This window comes from Stegodyphus dumicola, chromosome 6, assembly GCF_044657685.1.
Source record: "Stegodyphus dumicola isolate Sdum_Otavi_A_Nest chromosome 6, ASM4465768v1".
Classification (NCBI taxonomy): domain Eukaryota; kingdom Metazoa; phylum Arthropoda; class Arachnida; order Araneae; family Eresidae; genus Stegodyphus; species Stegodyphus dumicola.
In genome coordinates, this window is record NC_140773.1 from 121,027,690 (window position 1) to 121,052,216 (window position 24,527).

Here is a 24,527-nt window from a genome sequence, read left to right on the forward strand (position 1 = left end):
TGAAAATATAGAAAAGACAAAGTCAAGGGCTAAATTCATCAATTCTAATGAGAATACACTAGTGAAGTAAAGCACTGCGGTTTTACATAATTTCTGAATAAGCTATTTGTATGAAATGAAATAATTCTTTCATTTAAACTTGTATTCCAAATTAAGATTTAACTTGAAATTAATGTAGATAATTACTGAGAGAATTATTTTTTTGTAGCATAGTTTACATAACATGAGATCACTTGGAGTCCTGGGATATGAATCAGTGAATCTGGTTGTTGAACCAGATAAGCATAGTAAATTCTTAATTTAATGTCTTTTCACAAATTTGTCTTTATTTACTGGCTTTTACAAAATTTTAAATGATATTAAAATGTTTATGCCTTCAAAATAAAAAATTCTTAGAACCAACATTGTTAACATTTTTTATGTCTATACTGTATGTTGTCACCAATAAAGTCCGACTGGCGAGATTTGCGCTGGCAAAACAGAAAAGTACCAAATAAATTAGTAAGTCATTCATGATTACCACTGATTTTCCGTGCAACAGAAAATAAAAGTTAAGAAGAGATGCATTACGATTAATAGTTGAATTGTTAAAATAGTTGAAGAACAATTAATAGTTGTCTATAAATGCAGACGAAACCATAATACAATAAAAAGTCTTAGTGTCTTCACACAGTGATCATAAAATAAGTTTCTTGGTGGCTTCAAAATAGGAACAGTTAAAGATTCTTGAACTCTGACAGAATTTGTGTTCTTAGGTAGAAACTCAGAAAGAAAGGGTGGTGTTGGCTTCATTCACCTAGTCAAATGATTCTTTCACTGATAAGTCTTCAATTTTGGCACATCTATCAACACTGGTTCACTGGAACTAAACACACTATACCAGAAATGAAAACACTGAAAAGCCTAATAGAAATTTAGGGTACCAAAGTGCCAAAGACATACAGAAATTTGCTCACACTAGCTTGCATTTAAATAGCAAAGCTTCATAATGTCATTTTTCAGCACTGAAAGAATATGAAATGCAAATTTCCAACATGATGACAGAAATTAACTATGCATTTTATCTATTTTAATAAATATTACAAAATATTTTACAACCAATATTTAAAATCACTTACATAGGAAATCACTTTATAGATAAGCAAGATTGAAAGAATAGAAAACTTCAATTTTCATGTAATATACAAAATATGCAAAGCCCTGTCAGAATCTTTATGTTTTAAGCCATGACAATAAATGCAATTGAAGAATTTCTCTACTTACCTGAGAGCTAAGTGCACACTATCTTCTTCAACCATTTTAAAACTGTCTTCATCAAGTCCAGAATATATTCCATTATTGTTGAAAATTATTATTATTACAGGAAGATGATATCTAAAATGATGTAAAAGCAAAATAACTGTATATTTAGTTTTAATAATGAAATTTTAATTTAAAACAGAACTGTTTAATGTCAAACAAAATGTTTCACATTGAAAGATGGTACTATAAATAAGAATTACAAGATTTAGCAATGTAAATTTTCATAATCAAGCACATAATATGGAACGTACAGAATTTTAAATAACCGACAGGTTTTTCTCCTTGCACAAAAGATAGTAATATCACATTTTTTTGATAAACAGAATTAATGAACTTTTCTCATCTCCCTTTTATGTAAACAATAAATGTCAAAATAATAATCTGAAACACTTTCAGATTATCTGCACCTTCATAAAAAGTCATCAGCTTGTAGGCGACTTTATAAATCAGCAAAATATGTTTATACAGCTGTCTTTAAATCAGTTTCTAACGAATATTGTAGAACAATAGCTTGCAATTTTTGATGCTGCTTGCAATTAGCTTGCAATTTTTGATGCTGCATTTCTTCAACACTTAATCATTTAGAATGTATAACTTCATAGAATGCTAATCTGCATACATTCTATTGTTGAGAAAAATGTATTTCTGAATTCTACAGTCCCATTATCATGATGACTAAAGGAAAAGGAAAAGCACTTAAAAAACTTATTTTAAAAATATTCATGTAAATCCACACGTACTGGGTCAACTACTCTCACGTATATGTCACCAGAAACATAAATGTCATATACAGTGGGTTAAAAAAGTATTTGCAGTTGCCCATATCTGATCATATTAGCTAACAAACAAAATGCTTGACAATTTTAGCTGGACATGATGAACACAGGAGGTAATAAACACACAAATCTAATGAAGCTTTCATTTTAATATGCCTTTTACACAAAATATACAACAAAAACACAAATTTACATGTAAAAACAGTATCGGCAAAGTTCTAACTGCTACACAAATTTTGTTATGTTTAGGTTACGTGTTTAGACTGATAAGAAACCCAGTTAGTATAAGGACCACAGTGCTACTTCAAAACTTTTAAAATGTTATTTTGCTAATACTGTGATAATATGGCTTCAAATTTGAAGGAGTTGAATGCTAATGTTAAAAATATGATTATTCAGCTCAGAAATGAGGGTTTAACTTATAATTCGAAATATAACTGAACATAAGTTTATTTAAGGTCAGAAGTGTTATAAAAAAAGTTCAACGAGACAGGATTGACAGAAAATAAGATTAGAAGTGGATGGCCTTGAATATTTTCTGCAAGGTAAAAACATGGCATCATCTAAAAGTTTATGGAAACCTTAAAATAAGTGCACTCCAGTTAGTCAAATTCTGCACATAAATTAAATTGAAAATTCAAGGCACAAACTGGACCCTAGAAGTCAGCAAATATAAAATTTCATGCAAAGATGAATTTAAGCATATACTCTTGCAAGAATGGCACGAAATTCCTAACAGTACAACCAAGACTTTGGTTTTATCTATGAGAAATAGATTACAAGCTGTTATAAATGAAAAAAAAGTATGAATAGAAAGTATTACATTTTGTTCCCACATCTTGCTGTATGATCTTGCCAATACTTTTTGACGTGAAAATTTATGTTTTTGTTGCATATTTTCTATAAAAGGCATATTAAAATGAAAGTTTCATTAGGATTTGTGTGTTTATTACTTCCTGTGCTTATTATGTCCACCTAAAACTATCAAGCTTTTGTTAGCTAATATGATCAATTATAGGCAATTCCTAATACTTTTTTCACTTACTGCATATATCACAAAAAAAAAAAAAAAAAAAAAAAAAAAAAAAAAATGCCATTTCTACTCAATATTGAATGTGCATGAGCGGATAATTACACAGTACCTATTTTTTTTTAAGAATATGTACTTAATAATAATATGATGAAACTATTCTGTTACATAAGAAAATCATAATTTAGTTTTTGTTATAATTATTTAAATTTTACATAGCATTTTTTAAAAATTATGTAAATTTATTTAATAGATAAAATTCTTACTGTTGTTAATCTCATGTATTTAAAAAAATTAGAATTTAATTTGCTGTGTACTACAACATTTTATTCATATATGATCAAATTATATTACACATTAAATTAATGAAATTAGACAATGGAGTATCTTCATAAAGACCCAGTTCATTTTCTGAGTATCATATTAATGGCTTAGAAAACATTAAGAGTAAAACCAACTTTACTATTACCTACCTATTTATAGTTAACCTAACAACCTACCTATATCTAACTTATATTATTTAAAAAAAAAAAAAAAAAAAAAAAAAAAAAAAAAAGCAATCAAATTATAAGATCTTAAAATAAATTTACATGGTAGAATGATAGAGATACAATAAAACTCTAATTATCGGAACTCCAAATATCTGAATCGCTTTTAGAATTTCAGAACTTTTCAGAATAAAATGAAGAACAGAAGAATAAGAGAAAAGGAAAAAGGAAGCTCAGAAAAGGAAACAGACTGGAGAAGATGACGATGACGTGTCACTTGAGGAATTGAAAACATTAAAAACATTCTTTTGAAAATTCCTGGATGTTTAGAATTTAGTGCTGAGGATACAGAAGAATAGATGGTGTGTAATTCATCAGACCCTGGGTTTCAAATTCTAAATGACGATGAACATATTGAAAGTAAGAGAAAAGAAAGTATCAAGGAAGAAGGTGACCTTAATGGTCAAAGTTGAAGCAGACACGGGACCATCAGCTAGTGATGCGTTTTCTGGTCTTGAAACTGTGTTGAAGTGGAGGAAGCATCAGTCCGAGTGTGACCACATGCAACTTCTCATTGTCAAGCAGATGTGCGACTGGGCTGCTTGAAAATGGATGAAGACAGTCAAACAGCCTACTTTGACTGAGATGTTCAGCAAGGAATGACTTTCAGCATTTTTAAGTACTGTACAATAAGCTATGTAACATGTACGTAAAAGTGTTGCCTTCTCATTTTAATTATTTCATACCTCTTTTCTTTAAAAATAGTTTTTTTTCTCCCATTTTCAACACACAATACATACAATAATTAATTAAAGTGTACGTAGACCCTTTCTTCAGAAAAAATCCTATTACACAAATTTTTGATTATGCAAATGGGGGTCCAGTCCCAGTTGATTCGGATTATTGGAGTTCTACTGTATTTCTAACTAAGTCATTCTGCAATGCATTTCTAAAAAATAAAAATAATTAGCCAAAATTGAAATGGATCTTTTCACATTCAGTAGCATAAATTTGTATACTTTAAATTCTTCTTTCAGTAAAAATCTTTTGTACAGTGGAAATAGTTATATGAACATTTAGACAATGCAATATATATTTGCATTTTAGCAAAATACTGAAAGAAATATATATGTATATTTTATCTATTCTTAGTTTTCTGAAGTTTTCTTAATACAAGATTCTTAATTTTCTACTACCATAATTAACTGTTTGACTGCTACACAGCACAAAAGCGCTGCGTTCATTTGTCTTGAAAACCGCAAAGCAGTGTTATTGCACTGCGAGTTTCAGTGTGTCTTTGTTGCTCTGTGGGTGCGAACACGTAGTCTGACCTCACGCGTACTTTGTAACACAAGTGCATTCTAAAATAACTAACTGTGTCACGGTTTTCGAGACAAATGAACGCAGTGCTTTTGCATGGTGTAGCAGTCAAACGGTTAATAATGTAACAACAGGTAAAATATTTTAATTTAATTTTATACTCTTAGAATGAAGTTAAAGCTTTATCATTATATGGAAAAGAGCGTACACAAAAGGGACTACAGAAATAGAAAATTTTACAGAAAAGAAATAGATTCATCACTATTAATTCAGAATAAATTATATTTAGAATAAATTATATTTAATTAAAATTCTCTGAAATGATAATGGTCCCAAAGAGATAAGTCTTGTTTTTAAGTATACTTTGAAGAATGCTTACAGAAATACCAAGGTAAACATGATTTTTAAAAAGCTTAAACATAATATTCAATTAAGGATGTTAAGAAAGTAAGTGTAAAGATGAGAGCCCCCCAAAAATAATAAATAATAAAGATTTTTCTTTACATTTCATAACAGAATGAAGATATTCCTTAGATGTACTTTTATCAATATTACCTATTAATTGTTTCCATTTCTATGGCAGAAAAGCCAAAAGCACTGTCACCTTGAATACAGATTACTCGCTTCCTTGGAGCATAATCCTGACACCATAAAGCTGCTGCAACAGCAAATCCCAAGCCAACACCCATAGTACCAAATGTACCAGCATCTAGCCTATTTTTCAAAATAAATAAATAAAAAGGAAAGTAAAATAATAACTATTAAAGATAGCAAATCCTAAATACCTAACTACAAAAAATAGCAAATCCCAAACCAACACCCAAAGTACCAAATGTATAAGCATCTAGCCTATTTTTCTAAATAAATAAATAAAAAGCAATGTAAAATGATAACTATCAAAGATATTTCTACAAAAAAATCTGAAAGAATTTCAAATTTTATTATTGTCCTAAAGGCTTTTTCAAAGTTTAATATGGTTTATCAGTAGAGATTATTGATACAGATGGCGCAGGTGAAATGATGAAATATTTTATAGGATATTAGCTGAAAAGTAAAAATATATGTAACATATAAAAATATTTAATGTTTTTAATTAGACATATCATGAATTAAATGCATTTTTATTTAAATCAATCCATTTAAAAAGTAAGAAAATAATATTCTTAAGAGCAGCAACTATTGCTTTTAAATACTAGTTTCTTAATAACATACATATTAAATATAAAAGAATACTATTTTACACTTTTGCGAATGGCAATAGACTTGAATTAAAAGGAAAAAAAATGCAAAATCATCAAGTTTTGAGACTAATAGCCCTATTGGGCTAATAAAAAAATAAATACATATTTAATGAAACTGTATATTAAAACAAAATTACCTACATAGTATAATCTGCATTTTAAAGGCACTGAATGTATGGTAGCTACAAAATCTACATGGCCAATTATATATATTACTGCGAAAGACCGACATCTAGTAAATGTTGATATTCTGTGGTGAATGGTCAGCATTCACATAAATGTTTGCTAAATATTATTTCTCATTTTCACCAACATTCAGCAGGCACTGATGGTGAATGTTGAATCAAATATTTTTGTTATGTTGTAGGATTTTATTTATTTTTACTAATAGTTATTTTAATTTATTGACCTTTTCTGCCTTCTCTTATTCCCCTCACGCTACCTTACCAGGATGCAAATTAGCTAAAGTGAATGAGTGTATTTAAACTGATGTAGCAAAACATTTAGTCAGAGCTTGGTTTCACTATTGTGAGCACACACTGCTATTTCTTCCAGCTGTTAACCTTGAATAGTGGCTTTGCATTCTTGCCACCAAATTATTATACTGTCAGTGTAGGTTCTCATTCGACCTGCTAAATTAAATTGTATTGGGTAGTCTTATACTACTCCTACCTTTAAATTTAGTATTAAGTATCTTTTAAGTTCTCACTGCAAGTGGTCAGTATCAGTCAGCACTTAAGTCCATGCCATGTGTAAACTACATTGCGTTCAATAAAAGGGTCTTATACACCTTTCTCCTGGTTGTGTTCATCAAGCCTGTGTGAGAAGTCACAAGGATTAACACTTAGTAGTCACAAGGATTAACACTTAGGTAGTCAATCCTTGCAACAGATCTAAGTCTAGTAACATTTCTTCCATTCGATCTAGTTACATTTTATGATAGTGAAAAGAATTAGATCCCACAATGTTAAGATAAAAATGCAACTTTTTAAATCATATTTTTTAATTAAACACACATTATGGTATATGCCAGAAAAGGAGAAAGCTTATGTAACAGCACATGTAAATAAACTCCTGAACCTAAAACAAACAGTACGTTTTTAAATCAGAAAAGATAATATAATACCAATTGCAGTTGCTTCTCTGAGTGATATTTCTTAAGAAGAATCTTCACCTATGAAAAGTAGCTTTACTTTACAAATTATGAACTTATTACAGGTATAAAGCTGCTTAAGGGTACCATTTTTGTTTTCCCAATTTATAAAAGTCAAAGGTCTTCTATTCCAACAATAACCACCAATACATTTTAGGCATTCAGTATAACTACAGTTATCATCAAGGACTTGTATTCATATGGTAGCACCAATTTGAATGGGGGGGAAATTTTCGTTTTGAGGTTTGCAATGCTTGTAGTAGAAGATTTTCTTTTGCGGTTGCTCTTTTACATGAATAAATTCATGTTGTTCAGTCATGGTTTAATATGAAGATGCAGTAGGTTGCAAAACTTCAATACTTTCTGTTGGAATATGGTTTTGGGTATAGTCACTACTCATATTTTATTCAAAAATACTAAAAATTTCTTTGAACTTTTTGAGTTTCAATATCTGTCATTTGCTCGCCAGGCAAAGATGATAATACGATGCCTGTCTTTGGTTTAAAATCAAACAGACTTCATAAGGTCTTAAGTGTATGTTTTCATGTTAATGTTATATTTTGGAAATTAAACAAAAGAAAAACCATCTGACCATTTATTTCAATCTTTATCATTAATCCATGCAATTAGTATATTCTATATACCCTGAATAGCCCTTTCAACTGAGTCATCTATATGACTATTATAGGACTTTCCGTAAGATATCTTAACATATTTCCCCACTGACTTGATTACTGAATTCCCTACCATTATCTGAATGCAATATATTTGAGACACCAAATGTTAGAAACATTTGAAGGTGGCGATATGCTGCTTCTTCTAAAGGTCGTAACTGGACAAGCTTCGTTAAATGGTCTTGATGTGCAGTTATGAATTAATATTTGTCATCCATGCATGACTGCAGGTCTATCAGATTGACTTGAGATCTTGAGCTTAACTCCGGACTGACCACTGGTTTTACAACAATACCTTTTTTAGGTGCAGTGTATTTCATTTGACAATATTTTCAAAACTTTAAATACAACATTACAACTTCATATATAATATTTCTGTCTTTAACTTGCAAGTCTTTAAGCATATGTGTGCACTTCCTTCATAACCTCTTCTGATGTGAGTTTCAGATAGCACACTAAACAATTCATTATTGGTAATATAATACTGTGCATTCATTTCTCCAAGTTTTAATGGCACAACTAACTTCTCTTCATCATAAATTTTTAAAAAGTAAAAGCATTTTAATCAACTGCAATTCAAAGATTTACTTAGTTTTGGCAGAAAGTATTTTATTAGCAAAATAAAAACTGCCTTCTTATTTACTCACTATTAATCAATTAATATATGTAACTTTAAAAAAAAAAGGCCTTGATCACCACAGTAACCATTAAAATAAAACAGAATAACAGATAAAAATAAAAAATAAACAAACATTTCCCACATCAGCAATTACATAAGACTGACAAACAGCAGAGTATTCAAAAATCTAGCAAACAAATGCCATGGACTTCTGTCAGCAATTGATAAGCCACACTTTTTAATTCAATACTTAGCTACAGGGATTGGTAAAAGCATGATTTTCTCTTATAAGGTAGAGGTATGTAAACCGTAACCCGCAACAAACTGGCAATTTTCTGTAAATAGATTTATGCTTTTATTACTCTTTTGAAGAGTATTTTTTCTTGCCACATAACATGACTTAGTAGAGTTTTATTTATTAATAGTGAATGTTAAAATACAACTAAATTTTTGATTGTTCACTAACATATTTTTTACTTATCAAGATTCATCTGAGAAAACTGACATTGTTTAATTTTGGTCTTTTATAGTATATGGAAAAGAAAGATTATACATCTTACTCTTAGCATATTATCTTGCTGCTCCCACCAGTGGTCAAGCAGTTTAAGACTAATGAATGCTAGTAGTTCAACCTACGTTTGAGCCCAGGGAAACAGGCAAGCTGTATGGTTGAGTTTCATAGTTTTTACCATGAGTAATGTGAATATGAGCCACTCTTATAAAGTCCTCCATGAAGACATCCCTTCCTTTGGGCAGGTAGCCATTCTATACTTTGCATATTCAAATAACCTATTATCTTGCTATTATTAATTCTATGTTATCATTTTCTCTACAGATACACAGTTCAGTATTGCACACGCAAAAAATAAAACAGTGGATATAGATATGTAACACATCTTAGAAGTAAATTCCTTCTACATTCTTATTTTTCTAATAATAATCCTTTAGACTGGCCTGTTATTAAAAAAAATAAATAAATAAAAATAAAAAAAAACTTGTCATAGCAAAAAGAAGGCTCAGTTGAAATGACCATCAGGACATACAGACCATGTTAACTGCATGAGTTAATGATAAAGACAGAAATAAATGAACAGATAGTTTGCTCTTTATCCAATTTGCCAAGAACACAAGATACCATGAAGGAATACAGCAAAATAGTTATGAAGCCCTGTTATTAAATAATTATCTGTGAAAACAAGAAATCAGAAACAAATAAAATGGTGTGAAAGAAGCTGAAACACATTTTTACCTTCATCACATCATAATCATGACTTTTAGAAAAACAGCATTTATAAGCTTACTTTTCACAGGAAGAAAGTTACGACATGTGAGGAAAATTAAGTTGCAAAAGCCATTGGTACATTTATACATACATACCTTTTGCCATAACAACATCATAAACAGTTTTAATACCAATAAAAAATACATAATGAAGCACTCTCTTTGTTATGTTCCCATTTTCTGCTAATCCTGTAATTGCATCGATCCTGTAGGTTCGGAAAAAGTTTTGATTTCTGATGGAAACTGATTTAACTTTATATCGAGTGCTACATAGTTTTGTCACCTCAACTACTGATGAGCTCAAACATAAGTGGCAGACTTGATGGATAAAAAAATTCCTTTAGTACTTCTTTAAGTTGGAATTTTAGAAAACTTACAGAACTATTGAACGAAATGGAGAAAAATTTTAAAACTGAATTAATAGACGACACTGAATGCATACACTTAATGAATAAATACCTGTGCCGAGGAAATTCATTCAATAACATTGTTCGTCCAATATCCATTGTATTAGCTCCCTCATTTACAATAATAGAATCAAATGGAATTAAAGCTTGTATCTAAAGGAAAATTAATTACAAAATAAAAATGATAAACTTCTATTACTTTAAATTATAAATTATTTTAAAATATATGTAAATTCTAAACTGCCAATGTTTTAGTAATTTGAAATTTATTGGAAATATAATTATTCTAATTTTAGAATGATATTTAAAATCTTACTTCATGGTAAGCAGCATAATAATTGAGAGGTGTTGATTTGTCTGAAATCATTTCCTATGTAAAGAAGAGAAATATATTAAATGTTGCATTATGGGAGGGAATTCAAAAGATTAAATAAATAAAAAATCTGAAAGCTTCCAGATTTTACATTATGCTCAAAGAGGCATTTTTTTTTTAAATGTTTTGTGTGTTAACTTTATTTATTAAATATCATGTTCTTCACACTTATACCATAAAATTCAGTTCAACAACAATATCACAAAATAATTTTAAAATGAGCATATCTTTAGAATTTCTGATAGACAGTCTTACACACTGGAGACAATTTTTTTTTTCCTTACAGTGTTGCCATTGCTTGCTTTGAAATTGTTTAGTTTGTTAATCACAAATTCGTTAAAGTTTTACAAAACATGAAATAATTAATACAACAAATTCCATATTCAAATTTGAGCTTCCAGATGCCCATATTTGGTTGGAAACGTACGTTATACAAAATTTGATGGCTCTAGGTACCGTTGTTTTATCACAATGTGAGAAACATACATACATTTATGCAGATTCTTCATTATTTAATTTCTTTAAATATAATAGAGAGCTCTAATATTTTGTGACAACAATTTGAAAAGTGAACCAACATTTTTACAGTTAATCAACACAAAATGCTAAAATGAAATTAATAGCCCTTTGGGATAGAAAAAAGGGAGAAGGAGAAAAAATTTCAGTACTGATAATTACATTGCATATTTTTTACTGTCAAAATGTGCATTTTCACATTAATATTAATATCACTGTTCAATAGACAACAACACTTTCTTCACACTTACCCCATATAAAATTTCAGAAATATTTAAAAACAGCATATCTTTAGAATTCTCAGTAGAGTATTAGGTATTTTCATACTTTTTTTATTCACTATCTTATGTCTTTAAAAACTAGCTGCTTGAGCAGCCAACTACGTAAAAGAGTTAAAGCAAAAATTACACAATGGTTTTAATGACTCTAGCTAGTGTAATTTCATAAAAATGTTTATATTTCTAATTTTAGATCTTATGATTTAAAATTCAATTTTATTTACATCAATCCGATTAAAGAAGTAGAAAAATATTTTTAAGAGCTGCATTTTATTATTTTTCAGTCACTTTGTTTGCTACTCAGTAACTCAAAGATTAAATATGACAGTTAAATTATTACACTTATAGAGTGGCAACATGCTGGGGCTGAAATAACTGAATATGTGGATTAAAATTTAAAGATAAATATCTTACATTTTACCAAACGGCAATACTGGAGATAAAAATTGCACATTGAGTCTGAGGCAGTCTAAGTCTAGCACACCGGAGATAAAAATCTTTTATTTTGAACAGTGTTGCCTGTTCTTGCTTTTAAATTGCTGAGTTTGTTAAACAAAAATTCATTTAAATTGTGCAAAATATAAAATAAACCAAAAACAAATTTTGAAATTTAAAATTTGGGCTTCCAGGTGTCCATGTTCAGTTGGAGGACTATGTGTATTTAAATTTTAATTTTGACGGCTCTGAATGCTCTCTCTTTCCCATAATTTTAAAAACATACATAAAGACTCTTCCTTATTTATATTTTTTTAAGTGATACATCGTGATAACATTTGATGGCAACAATTTGAAAAGTAAATGGAACACAAAAATTATATGCACAATAAATTAATAAATATACTGCTCATTTAAGCAATAAATAGATTTTCCTTTACTGCAAAGATAGAAATATTTATAAAACAGAATGTCATGTAAAAGAAAATAAAAGCATGTGAACAAATAAAATGTCTTCACAAACTGTCAATAAATTCTCATATGTAACCATCAACTGCATACATATGACATACCAGTAATCGTAAAATACAAAATGAGTGAGTCCTGGAGGATCACTCTTATATCATGCTATCCTCTGAGTATCAATATTGGTATATCTTCATGACATTGTTGTTAAATTATTTATAAGCTCCTAAGAATTCTTTACTATTTCACTACAAAAATAAATGCCAGATATTCTGCATGGCATGGAATAAAATAATTAAGATGCAAGATGCTAAATTCGTCCCGGATACTCATTCAATACAAAGGAAAATTATACTAGTTTCTGTTGAACATTTAAAACGCTGTGGTTTGGAAAACAAACATTTATTACAGAGAAAGAAGAAATACACAGACACACAGCGAAAAGCGAAAAGATTTGCAGAGGTTATATATATAACTTTACAGCAGATCATGGTTTAATGAATCACAAACAAGATGCAGAAAACAACCAATCAAAGATAACATAAAGAAAATATAAACAAATAAAATAGGATTAAGTTTTAGAATGCATCAGACGTGACAGAAAGCTATAATTCTTTTTAATCAATAAGAATGCGATTACAAATATCTCAACAGTTTCAAAGTTAATAGGAAGCTGAGTTTGATGAGGTGTCCGGTATCATTCATAAGACTGGCTGAATTTCCATAGCTATAAACTTAATGCATAATGCAGGTTTCAGGATTCTATTCCATTCTCAATAATTCTCTTAATTATGTATATCCATTTATGAAATTTCCCTCAAAACCATCCATCTAACTGTTCCACACTGATGATGATCTACAAGCACAAAAAAAGATAACCAATATATTATCTATATCCCCTGACAGCACAGTCCAAATGAATCATGAATACAGCAATTACCAAGTACAAGTCCAATTACCAAATACAAGTCCCAATACTTCAGCTTTTCAGTGAGCAGAATGATAATATCTTTTCAAAGGAATGGACATCACTTGTCAGTCATATCAGACATCAAAATAATGAATCTGACAGCAAGCAATTAGCCTTAAAATCCATTGTCGTATGGTGTTAAACAGATTATGCTGAAAAAGACTGTATTCAATCTTTTTCTTTCTCATCTCACATTATTGATCATAATCTCTTAAAACGGAAAACGGATTGCTTTTACCTTCCTGATAAAATATCTCTCATCCTCTAGGATTCTACTCATAGCCTAGAAATGACATTTTAGGAAACTAAAAGGAAGTATTTCTGACTGAAGCCTTCACTTACAAATGCTTAGATCAGTTCTTCTTACAATAAACAAACAGCTATTGCTTTAAATTGTGAAACTGGATAAAAAAAAGTGCCAAGATATCAATATTTAAAATTATACACTGGTGGAATATAAATGCTTAAACAGATAAAATCTGCTTTAAGTCACTTTCAATGACATGTCCACACTGATGTCACTTTCAATGTCCCAGACAGATAATTACTTATTTTTGCCACACATAAATCAAATTCTATAGGCTTTCTGTAAGTCATATGGTAATTTTTCAGTCTATTTCCTATTTATACTTCTTTGATCAGTATGTACAAAAATAGTACTTGAAAACTAAATTTTTGCAACAATGCAATTAACAGTAGATATTAAATATAACAATATGAATTTACACTATCACCATGAGTTCAAACTTCTTTTGAACCGACTTAAAATTTTCAAAGAAAGCATAATGAATTTCAGCTTTTCAATTTAAGAAATAGTTACGAAGTAACAAAACTGTCAAAGATGTTCAAGATACATAAGAACATATTGACAATAAGATACATATGAACAAGATACACATGAACAAAATGGTTTATGAAAAACTTTACATTTATGTCTCATACCTTCACAGCAAGTTCATTTTGCAGTTTCTTTTGTTTTAGTTCTTCCCACCATTTAGAATTAGTTGGAAATATCCAGTGTCTTTGACTTAATTCCTCTGATATCTAACAGACAAAAATAACTATCATAAAAATGTCTTCCAAATAAAAATCAGTAATTTCTCTAACTTCTAAATAAGAATAATAAAAATACGATTCATATTGTTTCAAGCATATTGTATTCCTACTTTTCGAAATTTTATATTCACAACTATATCTTAAAGATATATGATTTTACTTTATACTTTCTAATACCAATGAACAAAGAAAACTTTCTAAAATAGTCACTAATTATACTAAAATGTCCATACATAGGTAGGACAAACAATATACACTGCTAGCCACCCAAATTGCAACACCAAGAAAGACAAGAGATATCACAACAAAATTTATTTAGTAGGTAGCATATTGACCAAGTATCAAATGATTAAATTTATAGACTTCTGTGAAGTGTGGAATCAGTAGCCAGAGTAGCCGCCATTCTTCAAAGAGACTCTGCATTGATTCAAAGAGACTTTGGATATGTTTTTGGGGTACACAGGCTTCATAGCCACATTTTAGTTATAAAAAAAAGCACCTATAAGCACTTTTCAAGCACATTTTAAAGAAAAAATAAGCACCTGTCTAATTACATTATACACAACTGCATAACCTTAAAAGAAAAATTAGACTTGTAATTTAAAATATGAGCAATGCAATATTTATTAAGAGAATGAGCATTACCTCAACAATGGAAAACAATTAACTCATTTTTTTTTTTTTTTTTTTTTTTTTTAAATTTTTAAATGACAGTTCAATTTACAGAATTAGTTTACAATGAGAGGAAAAAAAAAAACTATGCAGAACTAAACTATATTACAAAATTTAATGATGATATTTCAGTTGAAAATATAGAAAATAAATAATAATAAGCCATATTAATTATATTCATTTGGCACCTAATAATAAATACAATTTATTTTTCCACTCATATTAATATTTAAATAATTTAACTTAAATCAAAATTCTGAACATTTTCTAAATTTTCATAATAGTTTTCCCTTAACATATATCCCAAGCAAAGTAATTTAAGTAATAAAGAGGCACATTTCGGAAATCAGAAGACGGGAAATTGCTTCATTCAGTCATCCTTTAACAGTAAAAGCTTAACTAACCCACATACTCGGAAATTCCCGAATATTCCGGATAGTAACTGGAAAAAGAGGAGTGGGGGAGATTGTAGCTGTTCTTTAGATTTAAATTTAGGCTAAATAAATGATTTTGACATTTCGATATGTGCATCATATAAAAACCAACGGAGCTGAGAAATATTCTGCTTAGAAAGCACAGTAAAACTCTTTTAAGTGTGCATAAACAAATCTCAGACTGAACATCAAAATTAATTATCAATGCAAAATACCGCAAACGTTATTGCGCAATACGTGCGGCGTAATTCTTCCATATGTGATATTAGTGATATTATGCAATTGGAATCAACACCTGCCGGTATTCGGAGAAAAAAAAGAACTAAATAAAGGAAAAGAAAGACTTACTAATCTGGGGTGTTTCTGATTCTAATTTTCAACAGACTGTATTAAATTTCCGGAATAAAATCAATAAAATCAATCGTCGCTTGGGTTGGGTAGACCGCAAAAATTTTAGTCCTATTCAATCCAGATTGGACAGTGAAAAAAAAAAAAAAAAGGTCCGCTGCTTCAATATTAGAGATTTTGCAGAAGAACTCACCTCTGTACTGTATAATGTATTGGCAAAGAAAATGAAATTATTTTGACTATTCGATTACTTTCCTTTTATTTAAGCCATTCCGAATATTATTCCTTACAAAGCTAATCTGTGTAAAAACACACCCATTTTTGGAAGTTTATCTATACTTCAGCAGTTCCTGCAACTATACTATTATAAATATTCATACATATGCTCATAATATAAGCATAACGATCATACAGGGTTTGTACACATTTCCTTACATGAAAATTAAGGACTTTTAAGAACCATCAAAGAAAAAATTAAGGACCTATCAGCAAACAAAAAAATGAATAGAATAAAGCAATTATCCATACAACCGACTTCATGCTTGTAATTTGACTTTAAAAAAATAACAGAAGTGTGTATTATGCACTATTATTAAATTCAATTTAATACTTACAATAAAACAATTTTGAAAATTAAACTAACTCCCTACAAGTTATGAAATAGATAACATTAAATTAGGAACATAATTTCTTGAAAAACATGTATAAGTGTATTTTACACTAATAACAGTCACTATTTTAGAGATTTACATGATTATTATTTAACTTATTTGATATTCATTTAAACACAGTTAACTACTATTATAATCACAATGTAAGAATATTTTGCAGATTAAAATAACTGATTTGTAAACATACAATTTATTTCCTTGGTTTTTTGAAAGATACTAGAATAATAAACTGTACAATAAAAGATACAAAACATTGGTGCTTTTTTAAAATCTGAAATCTTCCTTTTCTTTAACTATTCTTCTAAGTTCATTTGCTTTGATAAACAAATCAATGTTCCTGTTGGTCTCAGCTTCATCTGCTAAAGCATCTACTTTTCATTAATATCTTTAATGTCCCTTTGAAAAAATTTTTTCTTCTGCTTCATATAATCAATTTCTTCCTCAATAATATTTCTTTTCCTCTTTGAATTTTCAGATTTAGTTAAAGATTTTTGTTCTTCTAAATACTGAACGTTCTTCTAAATACTGAACTTCTAAATAACGAACTCCACTTCTTGCAGAAGTTGCTGCTGATCTCATTTCTTTATTAATTTCGATATTAAGAACACCTCCAGAAAATATTATGTAATCAAATGCTGTGCATTGAAAAATGTATGATGAGTCACTTAAATTTTCAATTTCAATTGCTTTATTTACAGAGAAGCCCCTTTCCACAGAGGCCTGTTCATGTGACAAGATAAGAATACCTGTCACAGTGAATACTTGAATAGTGAAAATATACATTTCTTAATATATATATATATATATAATTTATTTCCTAAACAATATTGATTAATTGATTATATTATCTCCTAAGTTTAATTAAAGTAGAATTATTTTAAAAGAGTGAATCCATACTGGTAAGTTATATTTTGAAAGATGTATGTATATATATATACAGTACAAAGTCCGAGATCCGGACATCTAATATCTGGAATGATCTAAAATCCGGACCTTAAAGCCACCACCAACCAATTGCGCATTAGATTTTTTTCCCTCATCATAAAAAAAAACATGCCAGAAATCCTGATTCTTAATCTCAGTTTGGCCCTAAATAAAATATCTCATTATTGAAGAAATAATTACTTTAGCATATATTTGTGTGATTAGTAACTTGACTCCATAGCTGCGTATCTGCTTGGCATAATCTCAAACCAAAACATTTGTTAATTTTACACCAACTAATATTTTATATCCTTGATGCCGAAATAGCGAATCATTATTTATCGTATTTTGCTTTCATCACCGCATGTTTATCAACGGATGACAACTTGAGTGATGAATCATGCAGCGACGCCAAATAACAGAGTATTATCCGATTACAGATTTAAGTTTAATGCGCTAAAATGTTGACAAGGGGAGATTTAGCAGAAATTTCTTTCCTTATGCTAAAAATAGATTTTGTTAATGATACTCATAGGACAAACGATTATATTTAGTGCTATTTGAATTAAGAATAACTGATTTGTTATTCACATAAAGCCAGAACCAGCGCCAGAGCTCGCATGGCCGCACCAGGCGGCAGAATTTAGCGAAGTTAAACAGAAGTTTTTCATTGCGATGACCATGCCCAATCATCAATCAATTAACGGAGGGCGAAATCTGTAGTATGGTTCTAAATCCAGAAAATACAGCTACCGATAGTGAAGAAAGTAACAGAGGTTACTGAATGAGAAAAAATTTTGATTGACAAGTTATTCGGAATTCTCGACACAGCAATTACAGGACTTGAACAATGGAACTTAATAACTGAACAAGAAATTATATGTCTATAGTATTAGTCTAAAGTATTAGCAGAGAAAACAACTCACATTGAAAGAAATGTTTAATAATGTAAACATATAAATATTAAGCTCGTTTCTTTAGTAAATTTGGTACCCTTTAAATCATAAATGCTTCATTATTTCATAAATCACGATTTCATATTTTCAATTTTATAATTTCTACGTGCCATCTTAGTAGATTTAAAATGATCTAATATCCGGAAAAATCTCAAATCTGGGATCGTCGAAGTCCCGACGAGTCCAGGCCTCGGACTTTGTACTGTAGAAATATATATATATATATAATACGGAATGTATATTTTCAGTTAAACTTCTACCCAATAACTTTAGTAATTCATGAAAGTTAATTTTGCATCTAGTTAATTCAGGAAAATTAGTTTCAATTCGTTGTTTTCAGCTTTAAAAATATTAAAAAAATTTTAATTAGTTATTTTCAACTAATAATTGTATCGCGATTAGCAAAAATTATGCATTACTATCAACAACATAGGTTTAAACCAAATACTTAATTGTATATTGAAGCTTCAAAACGTATTTCCGAACTTCACTTTTTCTCGGCTAGCGTTACCGAATTTGCCCTTGGCGACCTAAAATCGAAATGGAGCCAACAGATTTCCCGCGAAATCGATAACAGACCCTCTGCAGAAATAAACTCATAATCCCGATATCCCATACATATAGTATGTGCAAAAGAGAATAAACTCCGTAGAAGGTGATAAAAAATTAATTTGTGGCTTAATTGAAACAAACACAGAAATTATGCTAAGCAAAACTGTGTAAAAACAAATTGAAATGATAAAACAAAACTTAATTTTCATGTGAATTTTCAGCACTGACTCTCCCATTCTAGAAATTTCAATTTGTTTCAGACAAAGACCACATTTAAGGATTGCCATCCATCAATATTCAGTCTTTGTAGTCAGCTTGATGAAGCCACAGTTTATTGAAAATGCACTTTCCAGGCATCTCGGTCCTATTGGCGTCGGAAGGGTTGAGGGCTTCCAAGTTGGAATTGCTCTAATTTTGGCAAATATTTTCAGAATCTCCCCCCCCCCTTTTTTTTTCGAGCACCTTCATCACCACTTTCGCCTCTTAAAGAACTTCTGGCTTCACGCTTTCGTCACAGTCTGCCTAAATTTATGGATAACACCTGTTTCTAAAGATTGAGTGAATAGCCAATCAGACACCGATACTTTCATTCATGTAGTTAATTGTTTTTTTTTAATCGTTTGCAACGCAAATCCGCCAACAGATTGGTTAAGAGCCGTGTAATTTTAATTCCATATTCATGAGAAATTGTAATTCACACTTAGAATGGCAATCATTAGAAATGATAAGAAATGTCAAATGAGCAAAATTAAGGACCGTTTATTCATTTTGGCCAAAATTAAGGACTTTTAAGGACCAAAAATCATTTTTGAAAAAATTAAGGACTTTTAAGAACCGTATGAACCCTGTCATAATAAACACGAATATGAACTGACCACGCGGAATGAGAATGCAAATTATTAAAATCTTGATAGAAATTCAAACGTGTGTAGTATTTGGGTGGAAGGAAAAGAATACCGAATGTACTGGAATTTTCTACGTTTTCGCAATTCTTTGGCCAACAGAACGACGTGCAACAGAACGACGTGTACTCTCGCGCGCACCATAGGTTACGTTAATGCAGAGGAAGGGGGGAAGCAATTTTCGGGAGTATGATTCACCATCTGACGTTGCATATAAGAAAGTAAAGTTGTTTATTTAGTTTCGGCTTTGCTACGGGGATAAAATGCGCATTCATTGAAAAACAAAGGATTTTAAAAAAAGCACTAAAAGCAAAAAATAAGCACTAAAAACAAAAAAATAAGGGCTTTAAAGAAAAAGTAAGCACCTATAAGGGCTTTTATATTTTATTTTCAAATATAAGGACTTATAAGCACTTGTAAGGACCGCTACGAACCCTGGGTACAGCAGAGCAAGCAGCTTCCACATGTTGCCAAAGTTGATCTGGTGTGGTAGCTTGGGATGTAATCTGGGTCAATCCTTCAGCAAACATGGACCACATGTTTTCTATCGGCGAAAGATCCGGAGAGCGAGCCGGCCAGGGAAGCAATTCAATCTGGCGATTGATGAAGAACCCTTGGACAATGCGTGTAATGTATGGTCGCGCATTATCCTGTTGAAATATGGCTGTGGGCAAGCCCTGAAGGTAAGGAAGGACAACTGGCTCCAACACCTCGGAGATGTAGCACTGGCTGTTTAAAATACTGGCAATGCGTATTGGAGGAGTGCGAGAGTGATATCCAATACCTCCCCATAACTATAATACCCGGTGTAGGACCAGTGCGGCAGTGCATAATGCAGCTGTTCAGCATCCTCTCTCCACGGAGTCTCCAGACTCGAATCCGACTTACGTGGTGTTGCAGACAGAAGCGTGACTCGTCAGTAAAAACAATTTCTTTCCGTTCTGCCGTCCACATTCTTCTTTCATCACACTATTGATGGCGGAGACATCTGTGGTTCTGCGTCAAGGGTAGACGAAGCAATGGACATCTTGCAAACAGACGTCTTGCAGTAAACGGCACCGAATGGTCCATGCAGACACTGGATGATGCATTACAGACTGAATGTGCTGTGCTATGGTTCATGATGTGACTGAGCAACCCGTCACTGCCATGCGCACAATGTTCCTGTCATCACGTGAAGTAGTGCACTAAGGTGGATGCAATCGAACACGTTGGTCCGTCGTAACCTCCTGCATCCAACGCTCACATATCCACATTACAGTTATTTGATTTGGTCCAACACAACTACCGATTTCCCTGAAAGATAATCCACACTCTCGGTAAGCCACCATCTTTCTTCTGTCGAACTCGGATACTTGATCAAACGATGATCGCTGTTTACTACGAGGCATAATTGATCATTTACTTGAAAAAAAACCACAAGAAAAACACAATTGCCGAACTTGAAATTGTTGAAAATTCTAAGCCTTAAATAGCACTTTGAAGTGGTGCCACAGGGCATGTGTGATGTGAGTCTGAAATTCTAATCATTTGCATATCTCACCTCCGCTCATGCATGTTGTAAATTTCATGTTATTTCAGGGTGCTGCATTTACGGTGGCCAGCAGTGTACATAAAAAAAAATCTTTGTTAGATCTGCAAATCTGAACTCTTTGATATCTGAAAATGATAATTTATTGCAACTGTTACAAGAACAAATTTCGAAAGAAAGGAAAAGGGAGCTGATATGACAGCATTCTTATACTATGGTTGTCTATAAAAGAGGGACTAAATCAAGAATGCCCTTGATATCTACAATTAGCACATGGAAATGAAGCTCCATCTTGTGCTACTGCATTCAGTGATTTGTAGAATTCCTTAGAGTTCCAAGATGAACAACAAATATGAAGACCTTTATGACATATTGTGCCAAAAATTATCACTGTACCTTTAAAATAATACAAAAGAAATTTAACATTAGATCTGAAGCTATATATAAAACTATTCATGAAGAGCTGCAAATGAAAAATTTAGTTTGTGGTTGGGTTCCCATAAAATTAACAGAATACCAATACACAGAGCATGTCAGAATCAGTAAAGAAACTGTAAAACCGCTTTGATGGTGAACACTACATTACTTTCAAAATCATAAGTGGTGATGAAACATATATAATGTTTTTGATGTTCTAACATAATATCAAGGAAGTAAAATATTTGTGTTTGAAGATACCTCACCCAAATCAACAATAATGAAAAGAAAAAAGGGAATGAAAAAAGTAATGCATGTCATAGTCTTCACAAACACAGGTCTGGTCATAGCCATGAAATTAGAGGAACAGAAGGCAGTTAAAACTAACTGTAGTTACAGCTAACCACCATTTATTCCCGAAATTTTTGTATCAAATTTTGCATCAAGTGAAAATTAAGAGAATTGTGCTATACTATGATAATACATTTTTTTTATTCAGTAAGATTGGAAGTTGAATTTCTTGAACAAAAACACATTAAAGAAATAGAATTTAACAAACATTCTCTCTTTATATTAGCCATAGAAGATATGTAACTTCATATTCTTCAAACTCATCATGACTCAAAATTTGATTTCTGTGAAAAGGACATTATTATTTTGAAAGATTCAGTAATACATAAGAAAAGGTGTCCATACCATGGAAAGAACATGGTTACCTATCATCCCGATTTATTCTTTTTTTTTTTTTTTTTTTTTTTTTTTTTTGATCTGCTGCAAACCAAAATATAAATGCCCAAAGCATAACTCAACCATCAGCATGTTTTACTGTAGGAAACAGTCAGTCTACATTGTAAGCTTTTGCTGCTGTTCTTCACCCATATAAATCCATCCTGAAGTACAGAATACTGTAAAGACTGTGATGTCCAAAAATAGCAGTTGTTTTCACTGATCAGCATTCTACATTTTTAAATTCTAGGCACCCCTTTAATTTTTACTTTGTATTTATTTGTGACATAAGAGGTTAGAGGATAACAGCTCTGCCATAAATATTTTACTTATACCATTTCTTTTATGCTGTATCTGAGGAAATAGGGTTCTGTAGCTACACTACACTTAGCAGTCACCTTTGCTACAGTAGACTTTCTTTCTTTTTTTTTTTTTTTTTTTTAAATGTAACAATTTCCTTTAATATCCTCCTAGTTCAGTATTAAGTTTTATCTTTCTCCCACAGCTATGTTTTGTAGACAATGTTTTATTATCAACATTGAATACTATCATGATTTTAGATACAATACCTTTCAATATCCCCATTAATTTTGCAATTGAGGGTATAAAATACAGCAACCAGGTGGGCAGCAAGAGTTTGAATTTTTATTAAATCATTGATTTATTGCTTCCTTCACTATCAACAAAGTTTTACACACCACTACAGAAATTTTCTATTTTACATAGCCTTTAGAACATATGCAAAATGATATTTATTTTAAAGTATTTTTATTACTTTGGATAACTCCAATTTACATAACTGCAAATAAATAAAAAAAAAACACTTGAAAGATGTCAGTAATGATTATAAAAAATTTGAATATATAAGATGAAAATTATGTACCTGATTAACAACAGCTCCTATATCACCAACAATTCCTACAGTAGCTTGAACACTATTGTGTAGTTCTTCCATTTTTATATCAACCTAAAAAACAAAGTACAAGATTTTTTTTAAGATAGCATAAAAAATTATCATTTTTTATTTTTATTTATCAGTCTTCTTATCAAGAGATAACAATGCATACAGATATTGTATTAATTTTTTTTAAATGGTAATCAAGAATGTAGCCTTATGTTTTTTAACTAATAGAATATAAATTGAAGTTGAATACAATTGAATGACAATGAAATACAACTGAACAGTAATTTGCAAGAAAATAAGATTTTGCACACAAGATGGAAACATTTAAATTCTGTTCATGCTTAAATGCATATGACATATATAACTTAACAGAAAGTTAATTAAAAATTATTCATATAGGATATTAAAAAATAAATAAATTTTGCATTATATACCTGCAAAAATTTTACATCACCACTGAACCGAGGTTGCCTTCCAAAATGGAGAATCCAATTAAGCCTTGCACCTAACATCAATACGACATCAGCCCCAGCAAGAGCTCTAAAAGAATCAAAATGTATTTGATATTTTAAAAGTAACCATATTTTCAAAAATAAAATTTAATATGAATGATAAATCAAATATGAAATATTATTAATGCCACTTCACGTTACATTTTTAATTGTCTTATAACAATGATAAACCATAATTGTCTTCTAAAAGACAAATATTTGTTTTTAATAATGTAAAACTGCATCATATTTACATCAAAGTATGCCAAAATATTTATACCTTATTAAAAATGCTTATCTTCTTATCAAATAATCATAGCTTTTCAAAACAGAATTTAATCAGCAAGACACTAGAATCTATAAGACATTTAGTAAGATTTGCATGATGTGTCATATAAGTTTTCAGTAAGTTTCAACTACAGGGAGTGGGGGAGGAGGGTAAATGAAATATCTGAAAACAACAGAATTTTCAGTGAGCCTATGCATGATAAGGATTGCATTATCCTGTTGGTAGAAACCCTGAACATAAGGAACATTGTGTTCGTAAAAGGGGAAAATGTTCTTCATTGAAATTTGTATGTGTTGCTTCTGCAAGAAAAACTTCAGTTGCATTAA

General features: G+C 30.4%; 1 protein-coding gene across 13 annotated transcripts in view; it reads right to left on the minus strand.

Moving 5' to 3' along the window:
- The window catches only part of Hacl (2-hydroxyacyl-CoA lyase), a 173,320-nt gene that overhangs the window by 93,227 nt on the left and 55,566 nt on the right, over positions 1 to 24,527 (minus strand). For 12 of the 13 annotated variants that reach the window (XR_015041707.1, XM_085818857.1, XM_085818860.1 and 9 more), the window contains 7 exons: positions 23,856 to 23,961; positions 23,401 to 23,484; positions 14,271 to 14,372; positions 10,608 to 10,661; positions 10,344 to 10,444; positions 5,472 to 5,630; positions 1,264 to 1,374 (listed from right to left, as the gene is read on the minus strand). Coding sequence is in view for 12 of the 13 variants with exons in the window: in XM_085818857.1 (XP_085674983.1) it covers positions 1,264 to 1,374; positions 5,472 to 5,630; positions 10,344 to 10,444; positions 10,608 to 10,661; positions 14,271 to 14,372; positions 23,401 to 23,484; positions 23,856 to 23,961 (717 nt within the window). In the remaining variant the exon portion in view is untranslated. The remainder of the gene's footprint in view (positions 1 to 1,263; positions 1,375 to 5,471; positions 5,631 to 10,343; positions 10,445 to 10,607; positions 10,662 to 14,270; positions 14,373 to 23,400; positions 23,485 to 23,855; positions 23,962 to 24,527) is intronic. The other variant, XM_085818865.1, reaches the window with a different exon arrangement.